The 23,935-nt window shown below is 34.6% G+C and overlaps 1 protein-coding gene across 5 annotated transcripts in view; it reads left to right on the forward strand.

Annotated features, from left to right (window-relative positions):
- Positions 1–23,935, forward strand: part of CASD1 (CAS1 domain containing 1) — a 68,995-nt gene that overhangs the window by 30,625 nt on the left and 14,435 nt on the right. For 3 of the 5 annotated variants that reach the window (XM_002918237.4, XM_034667832.1, XM_034667837.1), the window contains 8 exons: positions 2,484–2,603; positions 3,586–3,742; positions 5,108–5,187; positions 7,508–7,609; positions 9,984–10,124; positions 10,660–10,737; positions 14,501–14,593; positions 16,089–17,551. In XM_002918237.4, coding sequence (XP_002918283.3) covers positions 2,484–2,603; positions 3,586–3,742; positions 5,108–5,187; positions 7,508–7,609; positions 9,984–10,124; positions 10,660–10,737; positions 14,501–14,593; positions 16,089–16,355 — 1,038 coding nt within the window. In that variant the 3' untranslated portion in view covers positions 16,356–17,551. Of the gene's footprint in view, positions 1–2,483; positions 2,604–3,585; positions 3,743–5,107; positions 5,188–7,507; positions 7,610–9,983; positions 10,125–10,659; positions 10,738–14,500; positions 14,594–16,088; positions 17,552–18,801; positions 18,874–19,858; positions 23,647–23,935 lie in introns of those variants that run through there. The other 2 variants (XM_034667824.1, XR_004627659.1) reach the window with 2 other exon arrangements.

Consider the following 23,935-nt stretch of genomic DNA (forward strand, 5'->3'; position numbering starts at 1 on the left):
ATTTCAAAGCACGTTTTATGGACAGTGGTTGAAGTAACTGGGAATAGTTAGCCTAGGTTGGACAGCTGTTTTCAGATACTTATAGAACAATCAGATAGAAGAGTGATTAAGTGTGTACAAATGGCTCTAGAGCTAGACTGTCCATTATGGAAGCCACTAGCCACATGTGACTGTTGAGTACTTGAAATATAGCTGCTTGGAATTGAGATGTTCTGTGAACACGAAAGACATACCACTGAAGTATGATTGATTGTGATAAATGCATAGTAAGTTCAAAAACTTAGTATAAAAATATAAAATATCTTACTACATGATTATTACATGTTGAAATGATAATATTTTGACTATATTAAGTTAAATACATTGTATTTGTTAAAATTAGTTTCACTTGATTCTTTTAACTTTTCAAATATTCTGATAGCCATATTAAAAATGTATTATGTGGCTCACATTTTATTTCGATTGCATAGCACTGTTCTAGAGGGCTGAAGTTGGTAGCTTTTACGCAGAGTTATATCTTTTCTTAGAAAGTAAATTTATGGTAGTAAATGATCATCTGAAAATGGAATGGATTGCCTTGGGAATTTGTATGTTTTCTGCTATTAAAAAAGTGTTCAAGGGGGCACCTGGGTGGCTCAGTTGGTTAAGCATCCCACTCTTGATTTCGGCTCAGGTCATGATCTCAGGGTTGTGAGATCAAGCCTCGTGTAGGGCTCTGCGGTGGGTCGTGGAACCTGCTGAAGATTCTTTCTCTCCTTCTCCCTCTGCTCCACCCTTCCCCACCCTCTTAAAAAAAAAAAAAGTGTTCAGATACTTGAAAGGAATATTTTAGAGTACTCTCAAGAATAAGGTAACAGGCTTAGATTAGATAAATCCTGAGGTTATTTTAAGATGACATTTGCTACCTTCATTATCACTATGATTCTAGTGTGTTACACCTTCATTGAAAATTTCTGATTTAATGATGAGATAAGAAATTTAAAAAGAACTAATGATGAAGGGCAATAAATAAAAACTATGATGTATGGATTGTGAGTGCTTTAAGAACGCTGAGGAAGGAAAAATGACTTTCATCTGAGAGTAAAGATAGGAAATTTTGAACAGGGCTCTAAAGAAGAATAGGATTTGAATAAGCAAAATAAGGTCAAAAGAAGAACATTCCTGCGTAGAATAAACAGATAAACAAAAGGAAGGTGACGGAGAGGAACAAGAAGGACCAGTATGGGACACAGAGAATCTTAACAGTTTGGCTAGAATGGAGGCGTTATTAAGGAATTTATGACCTATTACATATTCGGGGGGGGTTTGCCTTCTCAGAAAAGAAAAAGATATGTTCAAGGGTGTGTTCAAGGATATATACAAAAGATGAATACATTCAAGGACTTATAAAATCTCTTTAGGGTGTCTACTTAATTATTTTTCCTACAAAGTATCACTTGGGGAAGACACATTAACCTGAAGTGGCCATAAGCAGTGTCAGTGCTGGATAATTACAGAGGTGATCAGATGAGTCTATAAAATAGAAGCCAAAAAATTTTTACATAGATTTAGTAATTATCCCTCAAAGAATGGTCTTATAATTGCAAGGGTTGGATGTCACTGAATAGGCTTTTAAAAATCATTTTAAAAAACAAAGTACTAGTTGTGTTGTGGAGATCATGAATATACATGTAAAGGACCAGTGGCTGATGGACAGGGTGAATGACAGTGTTGTAGGGTTATGAGAATTAGGACTTATAAATGAGATGATATTTCCAGTGATTCCCATAAAATATAGATCAGAAATGTGTTACATTTCATTTAACTTAGAAGTGAAACTAGGCTGCTCTGAAAACCCATCGAAATGATTCTAAGGGTCTTGGTCATGATGAAACATTGATGTGGAAATGTAAAAATTATTTTATAAATTAGGAGTGGGAGGAAATAATATTTCTAAATTATGTCTGCATATGTTTTTTAATATATATTTGTTGCTAATTAATTAAATATTGTAAGTAGTTTATGACAGTTTACAAATCTAAAGTCTATGTATTTGAGGGGGCCAAAAATGTGGGATTTTTGTTTTGTTTTTTATCCTCTCATTGGTCAAATGTGAAATCTACAGTTACCTTGTACTCAGCATATCTGGTGATTAATAATTATGGACATCATATCTTTAATTCTAAGTGGAGGAAATGTACAGTGTTTCTAATTTATTAACTCCTGCATTCCTCATAAGAACCTTCTTGTTTTGCGGTTTAGAAAACTCACTTAAAGTCACATAGCTAGTAAGTGGCAGAACCAGAATTTGAATGAGGTCTGATTCCAAAAATCTACATTTTTTTAAACTCTTGCTATGTTGCCTAAGTTTTAAAAATAAATCTTTTTATTGAGCTCATGACAACTGGTAACAATGATCCTTTGTCTTGACTAAATGTATTGGTTATGATAATTCAAAGTATAGTTAGTGCCAACGTATTTCACCTATCTATTTTTGTCAACAGTTTTTGCCTGTGTACATGCACATCCGGGTTCTGGTTGCTGCATACCTATTTCAGACAGGGTACGGGCATTTCTCATACTTTTGGATCAAAGGGGACTTTGGAATTCATAGAGTCTGTCAGGTAGGAACGTATTCAGTTCTTTTCTTTTTCTTTCATTTTGGCGTGAAAATATAAATATGGTCATTATAAGGACACGGATAATTTGAATTTATGAAATTACACTTTAAAGTTGTGTTATTTCTGTGTTCTGTGGTTAATAATTCAAGATAAATAATTTATTACTGAGGGAAGGGAAAATGTAATTTAGATGAGTGTCTAATAAAAGCACTAATACACAAGGGACAGCATTGCTAATTCAGCTCGGTTTTGTAGAAATGTACAGTTACCTGGGATTATTATAATATGTTTTCTTTAAGAAGAGGATTAATATTTATTAAGTTTCTGCCTTGTGCTGGACACTTTCTGAATATTATTTTATTTATCCCTCATTACAACCCAGAGTTGTGATTTTCATGTTTACAGAACGGACACTGAGGCTCAGAGAGGTTAAATAATTTGCCTACGGTCACATAGTAAGTGGTACAGCTCTAATATCAATCTGCTCAAATTCTCTGTTCTTTGAATGACATCACACTGTCTGAAATGACTGTTACAGGGGTCCCAAAGACACTTTTTAATTTGAGTAATATTATTTTGTATCTATGACAACTCTCAATTTAATCATAAATGGGGTAAATCAACATCAAACAGAGATGAAATGGACACCCTTTTGTTGAGGTAATCTAATCTCTGCTTATAAACTGTAGCCCTAGGAAGGAGGCTTATGATTCTTCCCCTGCATTTAACAAGATGGCAGTTGTAGCCAGAGGACAGCTCAGCCTGGTGCTTTTCTTGGATTGAGTTAATATAATGATGCATAAATATTTTATATTCAACTCTTTACAGTGATTGTAGAACAAATGTAATTTGAAGGATTAGTAAAATGTACTTGTACAGTTATTACTTTAGACTTAAATAAATGTTTATACTCTGTCAGAGAGAATCTGTCTTTGCTCTTCTTGCATACCTGGAATGAAAACCATTTTCTTCTCCTTTTTAATAGGTCTTATTTCGTCTCAATTTCCTGGTAGTGGTGTTATGTATAGTGATGGATCGGCCTTATCAATTCTATTATTTTGTTCCCTTGGTTACCGTATGGTTCATGGTCATATATGTTACTTTAGCCCTATGGCCACAGATAATCCAAAAAAAAGCAAATGGTAAATATACTCTCTTACTGCTAATAAATATATTCTTTTAATGTACTAAATTTCTTTTTAGTTGTTAAAGGCTATTTTTGACATTTGAAACTTTGTTCTTAAACTATGTTCCTAAAATGTCACAGCTAAACTAATTCAAGTGATATATAACAGGGCCGATTAATAGGTGGCATGTATATTGTATGTGTCTGTTCTTTTTTTTTAATCTAAATTTTTCAGTCATTTTACATATCAGCTAATGCAACAGTCTTCATACTGTCTTGTACAGAGCCAGAGTGAAGAGCGCTAGAAGAGAGAAGAGTGAGCCAAATAGGGCTCTGGGCCCCTACATCCTTCTCCAGTCTTTGGCAGCTCTGCTTTATTTGCTTTTTTGCCTATATTGAGAATTTTGGATAAGCATTCATTTGCAAAAAGGCTTTTTGTGTTAGCCAGGTTTAAAGAGCACTAATATAATTTATCTTCTAGACACCCCTTAACACAGTTACTCTCAACCTGTTATACATACAAGGAGACCTAAGTGCCCAGAAGGTCGTCACCTTCAAACCCCACACAGCCAGTTACTGATAATGTTCAGAGTGAGACCGTGCTCATTTATCTTAATGCTTCTTACCCTCAAGATCAGATCACTGAAACAAAAGCTTCCCTCTTTCAGAAACATTAAAAGTTGTTGTTTTTAATAATTTTTAGCTCTTTCAACCAAATACTGTGTATCAGAAATATTTTCCACTGACTTCCATTATAATGTCAAATAACTTTTTCAGGTAAGAGTTGAATTCCAGCCTTTCATTAAGCCCATGAATGTCTTTAAACATTAGCCTCTGTAGCTTAATCCCATGACACAAACCTAGCATATTAATCAGATGAAATCAATATATATAAACTGTGAGCACATAACTTGAAATATGCATATGTTAAAATACATCTTAAAGTTAAACCCTGCTCCATGAGGGAGTTCTTAAGCTCTCTCCTCAGAACTCTAATGTTTCAGCAGTATTACCTAAGCTATATTCAACATGATTGTTAGAATTATATTGAACATATTGTCCCAAATATTGTTGTGCCTTTGAATAATAAATAGGTATAGTTGAATCCAGGAGGTTTTTTCAGATGTATTTATAGGAGATGAACAGGAGATACAGAGGGTGTCAGGTGTAGGCTGTGGCCTTTTTCCTTGCGAGTATGTGCTGCTTTTCCTTTTCGCCCTTCTTACAATTTATACCACTTACATATATTTTATGTATCCTGTGGGCAGTCTTTAATTATTTTAAGAACTGTGCCGGGTGTTAATATGTTAAACAGATATGATTAATATGTTTTCTCATGGAAGTTTTTACCTTTTAGTAAATTAAATATTTTCTCTCTTAGGAAATTGTTTCTGGCATTTTGGCTTACTGTTGAAACTAGCCTTCTTGCTGTTATGTATATGTTTTTTGGCATATTCTCAGGTTTGTACAGTTTTTTCAGTTTATATTTTGTTCTATTTTATTTTAAAGTTCAAGTCTATTAAAGTATGTGAGAAGAGTCAGAGCTTTTTTTAGCTTCATTTTTTAATGACTGTAATAAAAGTGTCACTCTGTAGTTGACTACTCCGTGTAGTTCTTTTGAGACCCATCTACTTTTGTTACCACTGTTTTTGTTGTAAGAGCAATTTAAAGCTCTTCCTCTGGCAATTGTTCAAAATCCATTTTACTTGACTTTGATCAATCAGACGTTTATTGAATGCCTCTTATAAGACACTACTCTAAGTGGAGATCAAAATTCTCTTGACAGAATTTGCAACTTGGTTTGTGCATTATTCATTGCATCAGAGTGTTCTTTGATTTTTCCATAACTGCATAGAGTAAAATTTTGGCAGTTAGCAAAACCAACTTAGGAGCAAATGGGTTTGTATATGTGTAGTATGTTTAATTTAATACAATTTTTGGTCATTTTCTTATCCCTGCCGTTTTCTCCCCCTATTACGATGGTTGAGGTTTGCTCAGCTACTGTAGCAAGGTGGCAAACTGCTACCTGCTGGTCAGTCCATCAGGCGGACAGATTATTTGGGCAGCATGATATTTATAACAAAATATGTTAATTCGAATGTCTCTAGTTGTGACATATTCTGCAGTTTGCTCCCATTTCCAACATTCCCTGTCTTGGACTTGGCTGTGTCACATGCAGGTGCCACATAAGCATCGTGTGTGTGAGTGTGTGTGTGTGTGTGTGTGTGTGTGTGTGTGTGTATGTGATCTTATAAGCTGGTTTTCATTTGTTTGTTTTGTAGGCTTTCATACTTATTTTCATACTTAGAAATAAGGCATTTTATTTCTGCCTGACCTCCAGGGTTTTTTGCAGGAGATTTATAAAGTAATAGGGAAACGATAACCAGTGTATAAAGACATAGCCAGGTAACTGCAACAGCTGCTTGACCCTTGTTAAAATTCCAAACACTCTGTGGTGCATCTGAGGGAGAGAAGGGAAGGTGAACCAGGGGTTCAATAAAGACACTAAGGAAGGTTTCCCCAGCTTTGGATCAGTGCACTGGAAAAAAAAAAATTCGTGGCCTGGTATAGCCCAGTGTCCTGCACAAAATGGGTGTTCACTAAATACTTGCCCTTTGAGCACATAAGAAACAAATTTTTAATCAGAAATAATATTTTAAATGATAAATGCATCACATATATCTGATCTATAAGACCATATATCTCTAATAGATACTATATATTTCTCTTTCATTTATATTTCTGTATTTCATATCAATATATCTGATCTGTGAGTACTTTATATTGCAACTCTTGGTAAGAATCATCCTCTGTTTTCTGAGGCATAGATTTTGATAAAACCTCTATTTAGTAAGCTGTAAGTATTTTAAATTCTTAAATGGTTAAATGGAGAATATTACATTTCATTAAAATAATAAACTTCTAACCTAAGGATTCAGCCATACCTAAAATACAATGCTGTTTTCTTTTTCTTTCTTTCTTTTTTTTTTTTGGTTTTTAATAGCCTTTTTAAAAATTGTTATGTTACATTTTTTATGCGGTGGCATTAGGTCTAATAATGGAGCTTTCCTTAATAGAGTTTGTTGCCATTCTTTAGTCTGGAAATTGAGGTTTTTGTTCTCTTCTTTGAAAGACTTCATTAATGTGCAGGAATGCACCCAAGACTTCTGCCCCTTCATTCCCAGATTTTCCAGTCTTGTCAGATTAATAAGAGGGTACCATTCACTAACTTGACCACAATAAAATTGTAAACTTTGTTTCAAAGGCTAGTAATGGCATTTGGGTATGGTTGATTAAGTTGACAAATTCAGAGCATTCTTTTAATTCAAATGGTTAATTACAGATTATTAAGAACATTTAGAGAAAGAAAAACTATTTTAACCTTAACCATCATTCTTTAGGATATCGACATCATATTGGCTAAGGTCTTTTGTATTTTGGTGTTTCGATCAGTAAATATTAGCCGTTTTGTATATTAGATTAAAAACCTTAAATGGAAGAATTTTCCAGTTACTAGCTTGCTTTTTTTTTTTTTTTTTTTTAATTTTGCAGTCTCAGTAGCCTTTCATGTGCAGGGAAAGTAAGTTAACAAAAAGTTTTAAGTCATCTTTGTTAGCCTTTACTAAAATAAATTTCTTTTTCAAATGAATTTCAAATGAAAGAGAACTTTTAAATGACTCTTATAAAATCCTAACTTTAGAAAACTATAATTTAAAATAGAATTAGAAAACAAGTATTGACTCGTACCATCTTAATTTGTGTTCTGGATTCCTTTTCATAGGGTGCATTTGAGAAGATCTTTTCTCTTTGGCCATTGTCCAAGTGTTTTGAACTGAAAGGGAATGTATATGAATGGTGGTTCAGATGGAGGTTAGACCGTTACGTATGTATTTACCTTGTGATCTTTTGCCATTTCAAATTATACTTAAAAAAATTATTTGGAAAATTATAATTTTTTTTAATAAGGAAACATGTTGACTTGGTCAATTAAAGCAGCCCTGCTCCCCCTTTTTTTATAGTAGAGTAAGGGAATTCATGGGTTTGTTTATCAGCAGGAAAATACTGTAAAAATGTCTATAAAGGGGCCTTTGTTTGAGTCCTAATTTTGACTTCTAAATGATCCCTCATAGGGGTTCTTGGCTGGCTCAGTTGGTGGAGTGATCTCCAAGTCGTGAGTTGGAGCCCCACATCAGGTGTACAGATTACTGAAATAAATAAACTTAAAAAAAATAATAAATGATCCCTCATGTATATGCTTCAGACATTCAACAATATTTATTGAGCCCTGATATATGCTCTAGATGTTGGTTTTGTGAGGCATATAGTAGAAAAAGAAGACATACCACCAGGCTTCTAAGCCTTACAATCTAGTTTAAAACCCAAGATTACTACTTATAATTAGGTACTAAATTATGCAGTGTGGATTTTGTGGTAGAAATGTGCAAAGAAGAGAGACTAGTGTCATGGGGGATTCCGTGAATTTAGTCTTGAAGGAAAGTTAAGATTCAACTGACCAAGAAAATGTAAAACATCTAGCACAGCATTTGGAAAATAATGGACAATGAATAAATATTAATCACCTCTCTTCTCTTTTTCCCCTTTTTCTTCTATATTTCACTCATCCTTTTTTTTCATTCACCAAATGTTTTCTTAATGCCTGTTCTGTGCCATTTCTGGTTTCTAATACCTATGCACTTGCCAGTGTACTACAGGGTATTTCAAAACCACATAAGAATAAAAAGCTTTGCTAAAGTTTTGATATTAAATAATTTTAAATTCTCAACTTTGTCATTAGAGCAGTGTACAGTATGACAGTTCACTTTAAGTCGTTTTTTTAAAAAAAGAAACTTTGGGGTGCTGGGGTGGCTCAGTCAGTTAAGCATTTGACTCTTGGTTTTTGAGTCAGGTTGTGATCTCAGGGTCATGGGAGGTCTCCGCACTCAGCTGGGAAACGGCTTGTAGAGTGTCGCCCTCTGCCCCTCCCCCCACACGCATGTGCATATGCACTCTTTCATGCTTGCTCTCTAAAAAATAAATAAATCTTAAAAAAAAAAAAAGCAGCTTTATGTGCTTTCTAGCCCACCATATTTTTTCCCCCATTCTTGTGTGCATATGCCCCTTATTAAAAGCATGATCTTGGCGGTGTTAGTGTTGACTTATTTGCTTGAAAGTATCAATGTAAAATATGTTATTATGGTTTAGCATTTAAATTTTATCATACATCTCCATAATAGTTTTATTTATTATTTTTGTTGTTCTTTTTTTCATTTTAATTCCAGTATAGTTGACCTGTAGTGTTATGTTAGCTTCAGGTGTACAATATAGTGATTCAGCAACTTTATACATTACTCAGTGCTCATCGTGATAAGTGTACTCTTAATCCCCATCACCTGTTTCACCTTACCCACCTCCCCTCTGGTAACCACCAGTTCTCTGTAGTTAAGAGTCTGTTTTTTGGGTTATCTCCTTTTTTCTTTGATCGTTTGTTTTGTTTCTTAAATTACACATGGTAAATATTGTTGTGTATATGCTCAAAAAAATTACACGAGTGAAGTCATATGATATCTGTCTTTTCTGGTTGACTTCATTTCACTTAGGGTTGTACCCTCTAGATCCATCCATGTTGTTGCAAATGCGTTCTTTTTTTGGCTGAGCGATATTCCATTGTGTATATATACCACTTCTTTATCCATTTATCAGTCAATGGACACTTGGACTGTTTCCATAATTTGGCTATTGTAGATAATGATGCTATAAATATTGGGGTGCATATATCTTCTTGAATTAGTGTTTTCGTATTCTCTGGATAAATATCAGTAGTGGAATTACTGGATAAAAAAGTTCTACTTTTAGTTTTTTGAGGAACCTCCTTAGTATTTTCCACTGCAGCTGCACCGCCTGCTTTCCCACCAACAGTGCACAATGGTTCTTTTTTTCTCCTTTTCTCCTCAACACTTGTTGTTTCTTGTGTTTTTATCATTATTTTGAAATTATCTTTATTTCTCTGCTTGCTGCTGAGACTCCTCAGAATGAACCACCTTATCTCCTATTGTTGCTATTTGCTGTCCTATTGCAGATAATTTCTAACAATCATTGACTTTATGTCATTTCTTGAAGTTTAAGTCCCTCATAAAAATTTTCAACCTTTAAGCTTTTAACCGACTTACTTTTGTACGTATTGTCCTCATTTACCAAATATTTATGCTATTTATTGAAAAGTTGCTGTTTAAAACAAATTTTCTCTTCTTATTTTTCAGGTAGTCTTTCATGGAATGTTGTTTGCTTTCATCTATCTGGCTTTACAGAAGCGTCAAGTACTTTCTGAAGGAAAGGGTGAACCTCTTTTTTCAAACAAAATTTCAAATTTTCTATTGTTTATTTCAGTAGTTTCTTTCTTGGTAAGTTTCAAAATGTAATCTTACAACTTTCCAAAGTCCTAAATGGTACATACAATTAACTTTAAGAAATAGGAATTTAATCAATTATTTTTAATATATAAAATCTTTATTTTTAAAAATCTGTTTCTCTTTTTCTAATTGAACATAAATGCTAAGAGAATATATATGAATATACATGTATAAGTTAAATATGAAGAATAACTGAGGATCTGGTGAAATAAAAAATTTTAAAGTTGTAATCAATTTGGGGAAAAATGTAACTTAAGATGTTTGACAGAAAGAGCCATCACTGCCTCTTGATCACTATTTCCAGAAAATCAGACCTGTGCTCCTCTTTCTCTGCTTTCTTTCATTTGAGCAGTTGAGCAAAACAAAAGCAAGTGATGACCAAACGTGTGGGCAGCTTTTACTGAATCTTTTTAAATAGCATCATGGAGGATAATGTAATAAAGAAAACTGTGTAGATGCTGAGAAAGCTGCCTTGTTAAGGCATAACTGTTTTTCATGAACTGATCCGTATATTTTTCTGGTTTAGACCTATTCCATCTGGGCTAGCAGTTGTAAAAACAAAGCCGAGTGCAATGAACTACACCCATCTGTATCTGTGGTACAGGTAATTGTCTTGATTGAGAAAATTTTTTTTTCTTAATTCTTGATGAGAATACAGTCTTTAAAGGCAGTGAGATTTGAGATCAAACTATAAAATGTAGGTATATTTCTTAATCTTCCTAAGCCCTACCTTCCTTTATTGTACAGGGACATTAAATTCTCTTTTAAAGGATTGTTATCTTAAATGTATGGAAATGATTGGCATTGGCCACTTAGTAGGCACTTAGAAAATGTTAGTTCTCCTCGTATTTGCTTTGTCTCCATTTACTCATATGTCTTCATTTATGTATTTATTTAATCGTAACTATTAATGTGTTAGCCCCATGCTGTACGTACATGTACATACATGTGTAAGGAGTTCAGTGTTAAGATGCATACGGCTCCTGCCCTCATGGAATTTACTGTCTAATAGAGATAGGGACCAGTGAACATTCATTCATTGAATATTTTTTATTCATTTAACAAATATTTGATACCTCCCATGCACTAGATATGAGGCTGGGGGGATATGGTGGTAACCAAATCAGACATAGTTCCTGCCATCCCAGAGCCTCCATTCTTCTATTACAGGTAGTAATCATAGAATCACCGTGTAATTATACGTAGTAGCACATGATGCTACAAGAGAATCTACTCAGGATATCTGACCTGGTTGGAGTTGAAGCAAGGCATGGTCGGGGGTCAGAAATTATTTCCCTGGCAAAATTAAGTTGAAAACAGAGGGATGAAGGCAGACAGCAAAACCTCAGGCCCTCTGGGGGAACGGAGCATATTTACATTCAGGGAATTTGAAGAAAGCCATTGAGGCTACAGCTCAGAGAGCCCGGGTCTAGAGAGGTACGTGGTAGTGCCTGGGAGGTGGGCAGAGGCAAGGAGCAACTCAGACTGACGTTTTGCTAAGATACCTCTGGTTGCCGGTCATTATGGGACATTGTGATAGCGCGGTGGTAGTTAAGTACCAGGCACTTTGGTAACGTGTGGGACTTCTTCCCAACCCACCCTGGGATCAGAACAGGGTTCCTGGAGAAAGCGGTGTCTTAAGCCGAGACCTAAAAAATGAGCAGTGCTGCAAAGAGGAGCAAGGATGATTTCTAAAGGATCTGCTCTTAGTCTTAAGTTCTCTTCAGTGCAGGAACTATTATTCCCCTTACGTCTCTATATAGTCAATAGAACCGAGCATGTGACAGACTCTTCAAATAAAACTGGTAATGAAATTTTAAGCATTATACTGCATTTTCAAATGTAGCATTTTCATGACTTCTGTAGACAGTAATAGTGCTTACCAGTAACTTTTTGCATATCGTATGTGATATATCCTTTCTGTTACTCATGATGGAAGGGAGGTGTTACCATTCACAGTGCACCAGTATAGAACGATGTAAGGAGAGCTAAGGGAAAGAGTGGCTACCCACAGAAGAACACGCAAGCACTCCCGATCCTTATCACCTTCCTTTCCAGTCACTATCCTCCACACACTCCTATTTCCTTAGTGCTTTTTCAGCAAGGGCCTCAGCTCCTCCAGTGCAGAATAAAAGAGTGGAAGCAAGTACTAATTTTATTGCCAGCTACTTCTTTTCAAGGGCACTAGTCCCATGTTGTAAAAATCAGAGCATCCAGGGACCCCCAAATTTTATATCCTTATCACGTCTCACTCTTATTCTCAGATACCAACAAGTGATGTAGGTATGGGGGTGTGGGTGTGGATGTGATTATTAAAAATTTGTAGATGATTATATATCCTTAGCATAATTATCTGAGGGGACTTCTTAAGATTTTAACATGTACAAGATTCCTTGTGCTGTTAGAAAGTATTTTCTCAGCCTGACCCTGCAGAAGGCTTATGGATCAATCCCTTTTTTTTTTTAATTCAAGTACAGTTAACAGTGTTATATTAGTTTCAGGTGTACAATATAATAGTTCAACAATTCTATACATTTCTCAGTGCTCATCAAGATAAGTGTACTCTTAATCCCTTTTATCTATTTCACTCTTATAGATCAATCCTTGAATCCTGACCTTTTAGTTTTACGCATCAGTCTGGATAGAAATTTCCAGAAAGGCTTGCTGTAGAACAGCATACAGGTGATTAACCATAAATAATGTATATTAAGTGCTAGCATAGTACCCAGCAAATTACAAATGCTGAACAAATTTTAAGTGTTATTATTATTTCTTTATCAAGCTAATCAGGATGACTCCCTAGACCCCAGTTGTCTTCTCCATGGCTGTCATTGCTTTGATTTTTCTATTCCCCTCATCACATTGTTTACTAAGTGTATGACAAAATGCAGACTGGCATATGCTAAGAAATGAGTACACATTGAGAAAGGGTAGATTAAAGTTAGAAAGAGGGAAAGTGATTTGCTTAGGGCTATTCCTAGATTTTCTGATGCTCAGACTAGTGATTTGTATTTATCTGTGTCATTCTTTCTGGCATTTTACAGTTTGTGCAATATTTTAATTACAATAACTCATTAAAGGGTTTCATGTTTAAGGGCTTTATTTAGGTCTCACCTTTATGACTTTTACCATTTGTGTTTACCACCTGTGCTATTAATTACCTAATATGTTTCTTTAAATGGCTCACAATGCATGTTTTGATAAGTACCTTATATATGTTTTCCCATCTAATGTTCACATCAACCTTCAAAGTAAATCTTACCCCTATCCGTATGGATGAGGAAACAGACCTAAGGGAGTAAAAGTACCTTACCTTCAATCCTGGAACTAATTACAAGTCAAAGGCCAGATTCAAACTTGAGTCTCTTTGGCGCTACTGCCCGTGACGATCACTCAACTCAGTAGTACCTGAGTAGTTCGCTTTGGTCCCTTTTTTCCAAAGAGAGAGTGACCCACAAACCTCCTATTTGCTCATCCTGTATGCATCCCAAAGGCCTCTTCCTAAAGCCTTTGACGAGATGCCCAGAGTGATCAACACTGAATATGAGATTTTTCTCTGAAGTATAAATAGATTTTTCAATCTTTTTATCAGAGAAGGTTTTTGAAAGGTATTTGTGAGAGTGAAAACGTTTTTTTCTTTACAATTTCTTGCTTCTTTATAAGGAGAGTAGATTCCAAAGAGAGTTCTTTGCTTGATACGCTAGTTACTGAATGTGACACTGAATTAGAGGTTTAGAAAGTTCAAGATTGTTCCACCTGGTGTAAAAGGATGGGGGAGAAGGGTAAAGGCCAGGCATCCAAAAGCTGGAGGTTGTCTTTAGGGAGAAGAGATCAAAAGGGAAAATATATGATATGTGAATGTGGTTCAAGATGTCATTTGCCTGGCCATATAGAGCAAACATGAGGACATCTGAAAAGTCATGCCATTTCTCATATTTACATGGCTGTTAGTAGAAGGGGGCTTTTGCGGAGTGCACGAGTGGTGTATGTGGCTGCCAGTCAGATACTTTATGGAAGAAGCCAAATTGTATCATGGGATTTTTTAAATTTGGCTACACAAAATATGATATCATTTCTTTCTACACAGAGGGCCTCAGGTGGATTTATAATTTTTCAAATATACATAAAAGTGTTCAGCCATGTGCTACCTAAAATCTGCACTGATACACAGTATACAGACCACATGTTGAGAAATCTAGTTTGGACAGAGTCTAGAACAAAAATAACTTGCTAAAACATACCGTATTGAAAAAAACCATTGTGTATGTATCAAAATCAAGAACATAGATAATAAAGTTATCACTTGAAAGAGAGCAAATGCTTTTAGTAAACAGATGATTTATTTTGCCTTTGTGGTTTTTCCTTAGATTCTAGCCTTCATCCTAATAAGGAATATCCCTGGATATGCCCGATCAGTTTATAGCTCATTTTTTGCTTGGTTTGGAAAAATTTCATTAGAGGTTTGTACATTAATATTTTGTTTTATCTTACACAGCCAAGTGTTATATGCATGTGTGTATGTGTATAAATCCAAAATACATTTTTTTAAAATCAAAGCTATGTTATTTATGGAAATACAGAGAAGAAACTCAGAACTTTCAACAGCAATAAAGTAGTATATTTTTAAAAGCTTATTTAAATGACTAGACATAGATGACTTTCAAATATTCTTTATATTGTCTTAAGCTTTTAAGCACTAAATTGCTGAGATCAGAAAAGAAAGAAGTTAAATAGATATAAATGAAATTTATAAATAGATATAAATGAAGTCAAGGGGAAGGGATTTTGATTTGTTCTTCATCTCCATAATTAAATATTACTGGAATTTAGTTTATCAATACTTACCCTAATAAAATTCACCTTTATGATTGGAAATCTTGGGGAATTTTTTAACCTTATTACATTTTGTATGCAATACTAAATATGACTTATTTAAAACCTTAAAGTAGGTTTTAAAAAACATTCTGAATATTCTGAGTCAATTATTCAAAGTAGAACATTTTAAAACAGTAGAATTCATATTGTAATCATAGAAGATACATTTTAGAGTATAAGATTTATAAGTTGTCCTTAAAATAGGGAAAATAAATTTTTGAGTTCTTTAATAAATGTTCTGTTATACTTTTTGTCTCATAGTTAGACTGAATAGAATTTAGAATTATTAATCAAGAATGACTTACCAAGTCATTCAGTAGATAAAAGAATGTTTATTTTGCTATCTCCTTAATATTTGGAGCATGAGTGTTTTTATTAACTTTAATGAATGAATTTATAATTTGGTATTTCTAGTAAAAATATTGAAATTTTCTAGTCTCATATTTGAAAGGTAGCTTAAGCATTTTTCTACTTTCTGATATTTCAAACCAATGTGATGAAAGAACCATTCTTGTAACCATCATCAAAAGTTGTAATGGTGTCATCAAATATGCATACTCACATTGAAGCTGAAGTATACTTTAGGAACATGAAAATGCAGTTGAAAACATTTGTCTGGCCACGCAGAGCAAACTTGAGGACATCTTAAAGCCTATACCACTTCCTATTCATATAGCCACATACAGAAATATATTCACAAATATGTATAAATATGCAGTATACACGTATGTCCACACATACGTGCGCACCCCGTAGTAATTCTTTATTTGGGGTCTAAAGACCAGAGTCCAGAAGTCCTTCTGTCAGCTGTCTTCTATGTCATGCCAAAAAAAAAAAAGTTTTTTCAAGTTGTAAGGTTGCTGTTTGATTTCTTGGGGACTTTGAAGCCACGCTCCAGCAAGTAGGAGTTCTGAAGAGTAGACCGCAGTCGACTTTTCAGGACCAAGAGTGAAACAAAAGTAAATGGCTTGGGAAAAGCCTTCTAACGTAATTATGCTAGGAAATGTTTAAATTAGGCAAAAAGTGTGATGTAATCATTGACCCCCTGTTCGTATCTAACTTCAAGCGCTCTCCTTCCAGCTCTTCATTTGCCAGTACCACATATGGCTGGCCGCCGACACAAGAGGCATCTTGGTACTCATACCTGGAAACCCTATGCTCAACATCATCGTCAGCACTTTCATATTTGTTTGCGTGGCGCACGAAATTTCTCAGATCACTAATGATCTTGCACAGATTATTATTCCTAAAGAAAACTCCTCTCTGTTGAAAAGGTTGGCATGTATAGCTGCTTTTTTCTGTGGACTTCTCATCTTATCATCGATTCAAGATAAGTCAAGACATTAGGTTCCTAAAATCCTAAGAAACTTAAACTCTTCAGGCTAATTTTGTGTCTACCTAGAGGAGAAAAGCATCTATATGGAGATATAAATGTATATGTAAATTAAAAACTCATGCAGCAAGAGGACAGCTCAGTGGCGTCTGTTGAACATGTGTGGTTGTATATATTGGAAATGTACGTCTCCAATGTGAAATACTGAAAAACAGTTGAAGCAGACTGTATTGTGTAGGATTGCATGTGAAACGTCTTTTCTACTGGATCTATATGTCCATTTGTAAATGATTTTAAGTTAACATGAAGGCAGGGAAATAATTACCTTTCCAGTAAAAACATAATTTAATTAGCTTAGTGGCACCACTGAGTGTTTTGATCTTTACTAAATTTGTGGTAATTAGATTGCCTACACCTGTATTCATCATGGAACTTCCTACTTCACTGAAAACTTCCTTCCTCAGAATGACTGCAGTATTGTCTTCTTACCATATGTGCAATGATGTGGAATAATAGTATGCCTTTAATTTATATATGTTCACGTTCTGATGTTACCTGTTTCCTGACATGATTTTTCTTCCTACTGTGGTTTTCAGGTATACCTAAATCTTTCTACACTTTGTCTCACAGAGTTGTTCTAGGCTCCATGACAGGGTTTTGTCAATGTTGATGTTGTTGTTGGTTCTTTTTATAAAAAGGCCAAATTTTCTTTCCAGTCCAAACATTCATCTGTTTCCTTTCCTTAAGCCTATACCAGTGTGATACCAGTTACCCTGTGGATCCATTTAATATGTTTTCCTCCAGCTAATTAATTTCTGTCTATTATTTCCAGTGTTTGGAAAGCTCCTTCTAATCATTTTGGTATTTCCTATTACTCCCCCCTATTTTAAAAATATATATATATTTATCCATCTAACTGGTACAGTGTAGTAAAGATTCAAGCTGTTATGACTGAGATGTATAACCGTAAGTAGAATTTTAAGTAAACCGGTGACTTTGGGCAGTATATGTTTTTCATTTTGTTTTGTTACAAGCTAACTGTTAGAGGTATAAATTTATTTATCTGTTGTACAGATTTGATTATAACGTTTAATGTTTGAAAGATTGCACTTGTTTGCTCTTATTGTGTGGGATAAAATATATTTTCTGTTCATGGTATATGAATATATGGAGTAATTTAAACAGTAAATAAACGTTCTGTGGATGCTTATTTTTGTATTGGCAAAGTATCAATTAAACTGTATGTGTCCTTTTTTTGAAAAATCTGGATCCATTAATGATTGGTTCAAATTTCTAATTCATTTTTTCAGCTTAAATTTACTTTTCCAAACTCTTCGTGCATAGAGAGAGGGGTCACTATGAGAGTGGAATAAGGAATGATTTAGTTATCAGAGCGTCAGAGGATAATCTGCCTTCTGCCCAGGAAGTTCAAGCACTATGGTTTATTAGTAGTCTTACTTGAAGATCTTAAAAATTTCATTATTATTTCTTTAGCACTGAATTTATTTGCTAGTGGTACCTTCCCATTAATTGTGGAATGATTCTCAGACAGAAATGTGTGTTCTTTCTTTTTCTCTCTTCTTCTGCCCTTACTTAATCTTTTGACATTTCCCAGATAGACAATTGTAATGATTCATTGCTCTGCCTCCGAGACTGCAGCCTTAGAAGTAGAGAATAGTATAGTTATAAATCAAAAACTTCCAAGTACCGTGATCACATTATTCTTGCTGGTGTGGCTTGCCAATGAGTAGAGTGCATTTTAATTTAGCTTGTAAGTTTTATCACCTAAAAAAGATTCTTCCCGATGAAACAATTGAAAAAGAAAGATGACCAGCATTTCTCTGTTTTTTTGGAAGCACTTATGTCTTCCAAAAGTGATACCCAATGAATATGTTTTCTCTCCTATTTGAATTGAAGCCTAAAACTTAACTAGCAAGCCCTTTCTTCATCACGTCCTCTTATTTAAAATGTCCCACTATTTTATAGTTATATATAATAATTACAATACAGTGCATTTGTAATTAAAGTATATCCTATTTACATTTAATTTTCTTACTGAGTCTTAGAGATAAGAGGCGATTGTGGTAGAAGTGGCCGTAAGGACAGCATCTACATATGGTGTATGTTTTAATACCCTTTCTGCACTGATTCGGATTCTGACTAGCATTGCTCATTCATACCATTCTTCAGAAAAAGGTGTTTAACAGTATTTCGACACACAAAAATTGAGATAAAGCCACAGAGGTTCTCTAAAGTCGAATTTGCTCTACCATAAATTGCACTGAGATATCAGCCATCTGAGCCCAGAAGGGACTTGCTTGACTCAAATCTACTGCGATCCTTCCCCGTTTCCTTTGCCAAACCTTCCCATTTTTATGGATAACCAACATAGCATTAAAAATTCAGAGCCTTGACCTAAAACCACTGTACCTCTAAGCCAGATCCTATGATTTGTTTCAGGCGCTGGTATAAAATAACATTGGCACCCTACCATTCCATTGAAAGATAAGTTAACCAGTCACAATTTTAAAGGTGAGTAAATTTTTTTCTCCACAAATGTCTTATTATTTCAAATGTTCGCATAGGAAGCTTGTTAAGAATAGTAAAATTAATAAGCATATCTGTGTTTATGTTTAATTTTTTTTACTAGATTGTAAACATTAATACTAAATAAACTATAGGACCAAGAGTAGAACCTTCATGTAATACTCAATAAAAGCTGGTTCTTCAAAGAACATGCAATTTCTAGAACAATGCCTTGCTTCCTTTAGATTGTCCCTCCCCTTTGAGGTTGGGACTTTTAACAAACCTTGGGAGAGCCAAGTTGGAATTTTTATGTTAAGCCAATAATTAAAACACTACCATGCTATCATTTTTAGCCTATAAAAATACCCGTTTCATGTGGCTCAACCTCACAGCTTCCCTTTTGTAAAAATAGAGTAACTCGGGTAGTTATCTTCAGAACTTATCCTGACAACTACTTCGAAAATTCCAAATACTAAGTCTGGTTTTATTTAGGGTGATTTTGAGGATTAGTGAAAGCTTAAAATACACCTCTTTGAAAAACTCCATTAAATCTTTATTTGTCTGTCTTTTAATGAAATCCCTTCTGGTGTTTTGTACAGATTAGAAATATTTTATATTTTTTCAAAGTTAGATCTATAATATAAACAAGAGACTGTTTTCCAAAAGTAGAGTTGATGTTATGAACAGTAAAATATCTAATGGTTTAAACAGAAATGACTTATTTCTTATTTATAAAATACTGTTAAAGTACCATTCCAGAGCATAAAAATGGGATAGATGAACATTTTAAAAGGAAATTTGTGGTTCCTTAGAGGTATTTTTATCTCCCATAGGGCAAAATCCTCATGCTTAAAAGTAATTATTACAATATTTTAAAATTCAGCTAGTTTTATTAGCTTTTATTCCTTATTGAGAAAACATTTGAGAGAATTTTCTAATAAAGTCACTATAAAAAGAACAATTAACGAGACTTTATTTTTTAATTCTACAGCTACTGCAGATGGATTATTTCATTCTTTTACTCTCCATTGCCAAAATGACAAAGCTGGAATTCACTGATGGGAAAGCTCTCTGTGTTTATCACCCCGTCTCTTCTTAATATGAATTCCAGCCAGGCCAGTCTTACTGTTCCCCAAATATCATACTCTTCTTTTGTTCCCACTCTTTTCATCTACCTAAATCCAACTTATTTCAAGAATTAAGAATTTAAGAATTTGAACTCCACCATCTCTTTGAATACAATACTTCCATTATCTTATTTTTTTAAAACTATTCTAGCACTAATTACCTGGTCCCACTATTTTGTCATTTCTTCGATTTCTTTAGTAAGGTTACAACTCCAGGGTCAAGGTTACAACTCCAGGGTCAAGAGGGTATTTCTTCTGGGTATAGTAAGGTGCTAGACACAAAGTGGACATAAAGAGGCTTAACCATCAGTTAAGGGATTCTGGCTTGATTTCTCCCATCTTAAAAACAAAACTTCTCTTTATCTCTTATGTTCCCAAAGCTACTGCCTCATTTATTTTCTCCTATAGACCTGAGCTGCTCTTGTCAAGATCAACGAGAACCTCCATATTGCTAAATCCAATGATCGACTCTCAATCTTCACCCTACTTGACCTATGCGCAGTATTTGACCCAGTTGATTTACTGCCTCCCTGTTCAGCCACCTTCACTATGCTTCCAGGACATCATCATTTCCTGTTTTCTTCTCTCCTCAGTAGCCATTCCTCCAGTCTTGTTCCCTGGGTCCTCTTCCCACTCTCAGCCTCTAAATTGCACTTCCCCAAAACTCAGACCTCAGACCTCCACACTCACTTCTTAAGAGATAGCCCCTAGTCACACGACTTTATCATCTATATTCTGAGGACTACCAAATTTATATTTCCGTCTGAACCTCTTCTCTACAATTCAGACTCAGATATCCAACTGCCTACTTAACATCTCCATTTGAATACCTAAAACGCATATCAAACTTAACAAGTCAAAACCAAAACTAAGCTTCCCCACTACTGGCCACAAAAACACCACGATTTTTCTCTTCTCGGTAATTGACAACTACATCCTTCAACTTGCTCAGATGAACAATTTTGACTCCTTTCTTCTTACACCTTAACATCATAAATTTTAGTAAATCTTGTTAGCTTCATTTTCAAAGTATATCCATAATTCAGTAATTCAACCACTTTTCACCACCTCCAATGTGATCACCCTGTTCCAAAACCCCACCAGCTCTTTCCTGGAATACTGTAATGGCTTTGTTTTTTGCCCCATAGTTATGACCCGCTTATACTTTTTACTTACCTATCTTTTTATTTTCCATCCCTCCCCATTAGAACATGATTTTTCTGAGGACAGGGAATTTTCTGTTTTATTCACCACTCTACCCCCAACTCTTAGAACAATGCCTCTCTCAGTTATTTGCTGGATGAATTCGTGAATGCCGCCAAAAAAATGGTGTCAAGCACTAACCCCACTTGAGGCAGGGAGGCAGTCATACAAGGGTGAGACAGCTGGGAAAAATACTTTTCTGTAGCCATGGGGACAAGAGGCCAAAAATATACTTTCTTTGGCTGTTAGAATGTTGATTTGCATTATGTTATTAAAAAAACGTAACTCACTCATGCAGCCAGGTAAATAGTGACTCTGGAGCAGGGTAAGGGTCTTTCTGCCCTCGACTGCAACTACCCTCAGAACTGAACACCAGCCATACCACATAGACCATAAGTCTTTTTCTCACTGTGGCTCCATCCTATCATTCCTCATTTTCTTGCTTTACGCTGGGCCAGATGTCAATTGCCATTTTGCCATTGTACCTATACGATTATTTTTCTTGTAGAAGAGAATTATTTCTTTGGACTCATATCTCTATTGGAAGTAAGAAAATGAAAAGCTGAACCAAGAAAGCCATGTATTTTAAAAAGAAAGAGAGATTGTGCTTTTTGTGGAAGTCAAAAATATTCCTCTGTGTTTAATAGGCAAAAATATAACTGTGTCAAAGAATACAACTTAAAAAATCATTTTGAAATAACTAAACTAAAAGCCATTGCCAGTACTTAGAAATGTATATGTGAGTGTCAGTATAAATAAAATAAGATTAATGAATTAAATGAGCCTGACATTTCAACAGGACTTGATTTTAAATGAAAAATTTAAAAATAATAATGCTGTGAAATTCAGATATATATTAAGTGAAAAAATTGCATCAAAACATTTTACAGATGGTAACTTTTAAAAGCATATCCACTGAATGTAGCAAAAATTACATGCCAAAAGAAATAAGCAGAAATTATAGGCCAAAAAGAAAGAAGCTTTTGAAAATAGAAGGCTAACTGGGAAAACGCTTATCTTCATCAGTATATCGAGATATAGCTGAGAACTTACAGAAAAATGTATGAAAGGTTCATTTGTGACATTTTCTATTGCAGTTGAGAGCCCAGATATCAACAATACCACCTACTTAGTTATATTTATGTGTACTTTCAGAGAAAATTCTAAGGTTACCAAGTGACTCAGAAACACACCTTTATCAGTTTCATTACTGATCAATTTGCTTGGAAAAAAATCATAACTTTTGATCAAGGCTAATAGTAACATTAATCGAATTATAATTAATGAGTATGATAACATAGTGCTATTGTGATGATCTGTGGACTTACAAAATGAAACTAAAATGAGTTTCGAAAGGATAGAACTTAGGTCCACCCATTTCATTCCCTGGGAGTGATTTTCTGCTAAGATCTTAGGATGCATTCTGGACACAGTCATTTATATCGCAAGGAGGATGTGTTCCCTGGCTTGTGTTATAGACAGGTTAGTGTTTCGCTTAATAAACTGGATGCACCACATGGGAGTCTGCCATATCACAGGAGGCTGGGTGGCACTATACTCAGAAAGGTTTGGAACTATTGCAAGAAATTTAATTCTTCACATCATTCGAGAGAAAATGACCCCGTTGGCTTAACTGCAAACACTGGAATGAAGATGGTCCATCTTGACTGGCAGTTCAACCCATCTTACCAGTTTGAATATTTCTCTGCAAAGACTTTCGAAACTGATCGTGTAAATATACAACTCCATTTGTTCACTCTTGATAATTGTGATTTGGGGAAACTTACTTGGCAATGTGTATTTTGATTCATTCTTTCTTTCTTTTTTTTTTAATATTTTTGATTCATTTTCTTATGCTAAAAATGGTTTCCAGAGAAAGAAGTGGTAACAACTACATTCTCAAAGTTGTGAGGTTGAAGACTGAATTCTAGAAATTCTTTGCTGGTTTTAAACCTTACAAAAATTTAATAACACTGTTTGACCTTTCCATATGAATAGTGGTAGTAAAAATGAGGAGACACAAGTGGAAGTTATATGACTGCCATTTAATATGGTCCCAGAACCAAAATATGACAAAATTGCAATACCTGAATTCTACATGGACATTAGGAATAGTGGCCTTAAAATATAAATCCTATGATGCAGATATTTTATCCATGTTCAAAAGTAACAATTACGAAGAATTTGGGAGATTATAAAACTGAATGAAATCACATACTCCTTGTCTCTAAAGGATTCAAAGGTAAAATTATACTAAATATCACAATGAAAAATCTGACATTTGCATCTTAGTAAAAAGATGGTATCAAGATGCTTATCCCAGGAAAGAAAACATGTCCTAATTAATTTTCCCTTTATTTTTATTTTCAAATTTAAAATCTCTCCAATATTATAAATGTTTGTCATATCAAAGGCTTATCATACAGTAAAAATAAAGCTCGATTCGGTATCTGGCAGTTTTGTGGGTTTTTTTTTTTTAATTCTTAGCCCTCTTCACAGCACTGTCTGTGTTGTCACAGTAAGTACTTGATTTTTGACTATAGCTTTTTCATAACCAAGCCAGTTATGTTGTTTTGTTTTGTTTGACAAGTCATCAGGTCAAAGTCCTGCTAATAAAAGGAATAGATTCTCCTCTGTGAGAATACACGAGGTGGGTTTCAGGAGATAATTAATGTTTGGAGGGGCAAGATGTGTTTCTCTGACGTAACTCAGGAGAAAAACAGTGACAGCCATCTCTG

This window comes from Ailuropoda melanoleuca, chromosome 1 (genome assembly GCF_002007445.2).
Source record: "Ailuropoda melanoleuca isolate Jingjing chromosome 1, ASM200744v2, whole genome shotgun sequence".
NCBI lineage: Eukaryota > Metazoa > Chordata > Mammalia > Carnivora > Ursidae > Ailuropoda > Ailuropoda melanoleuca.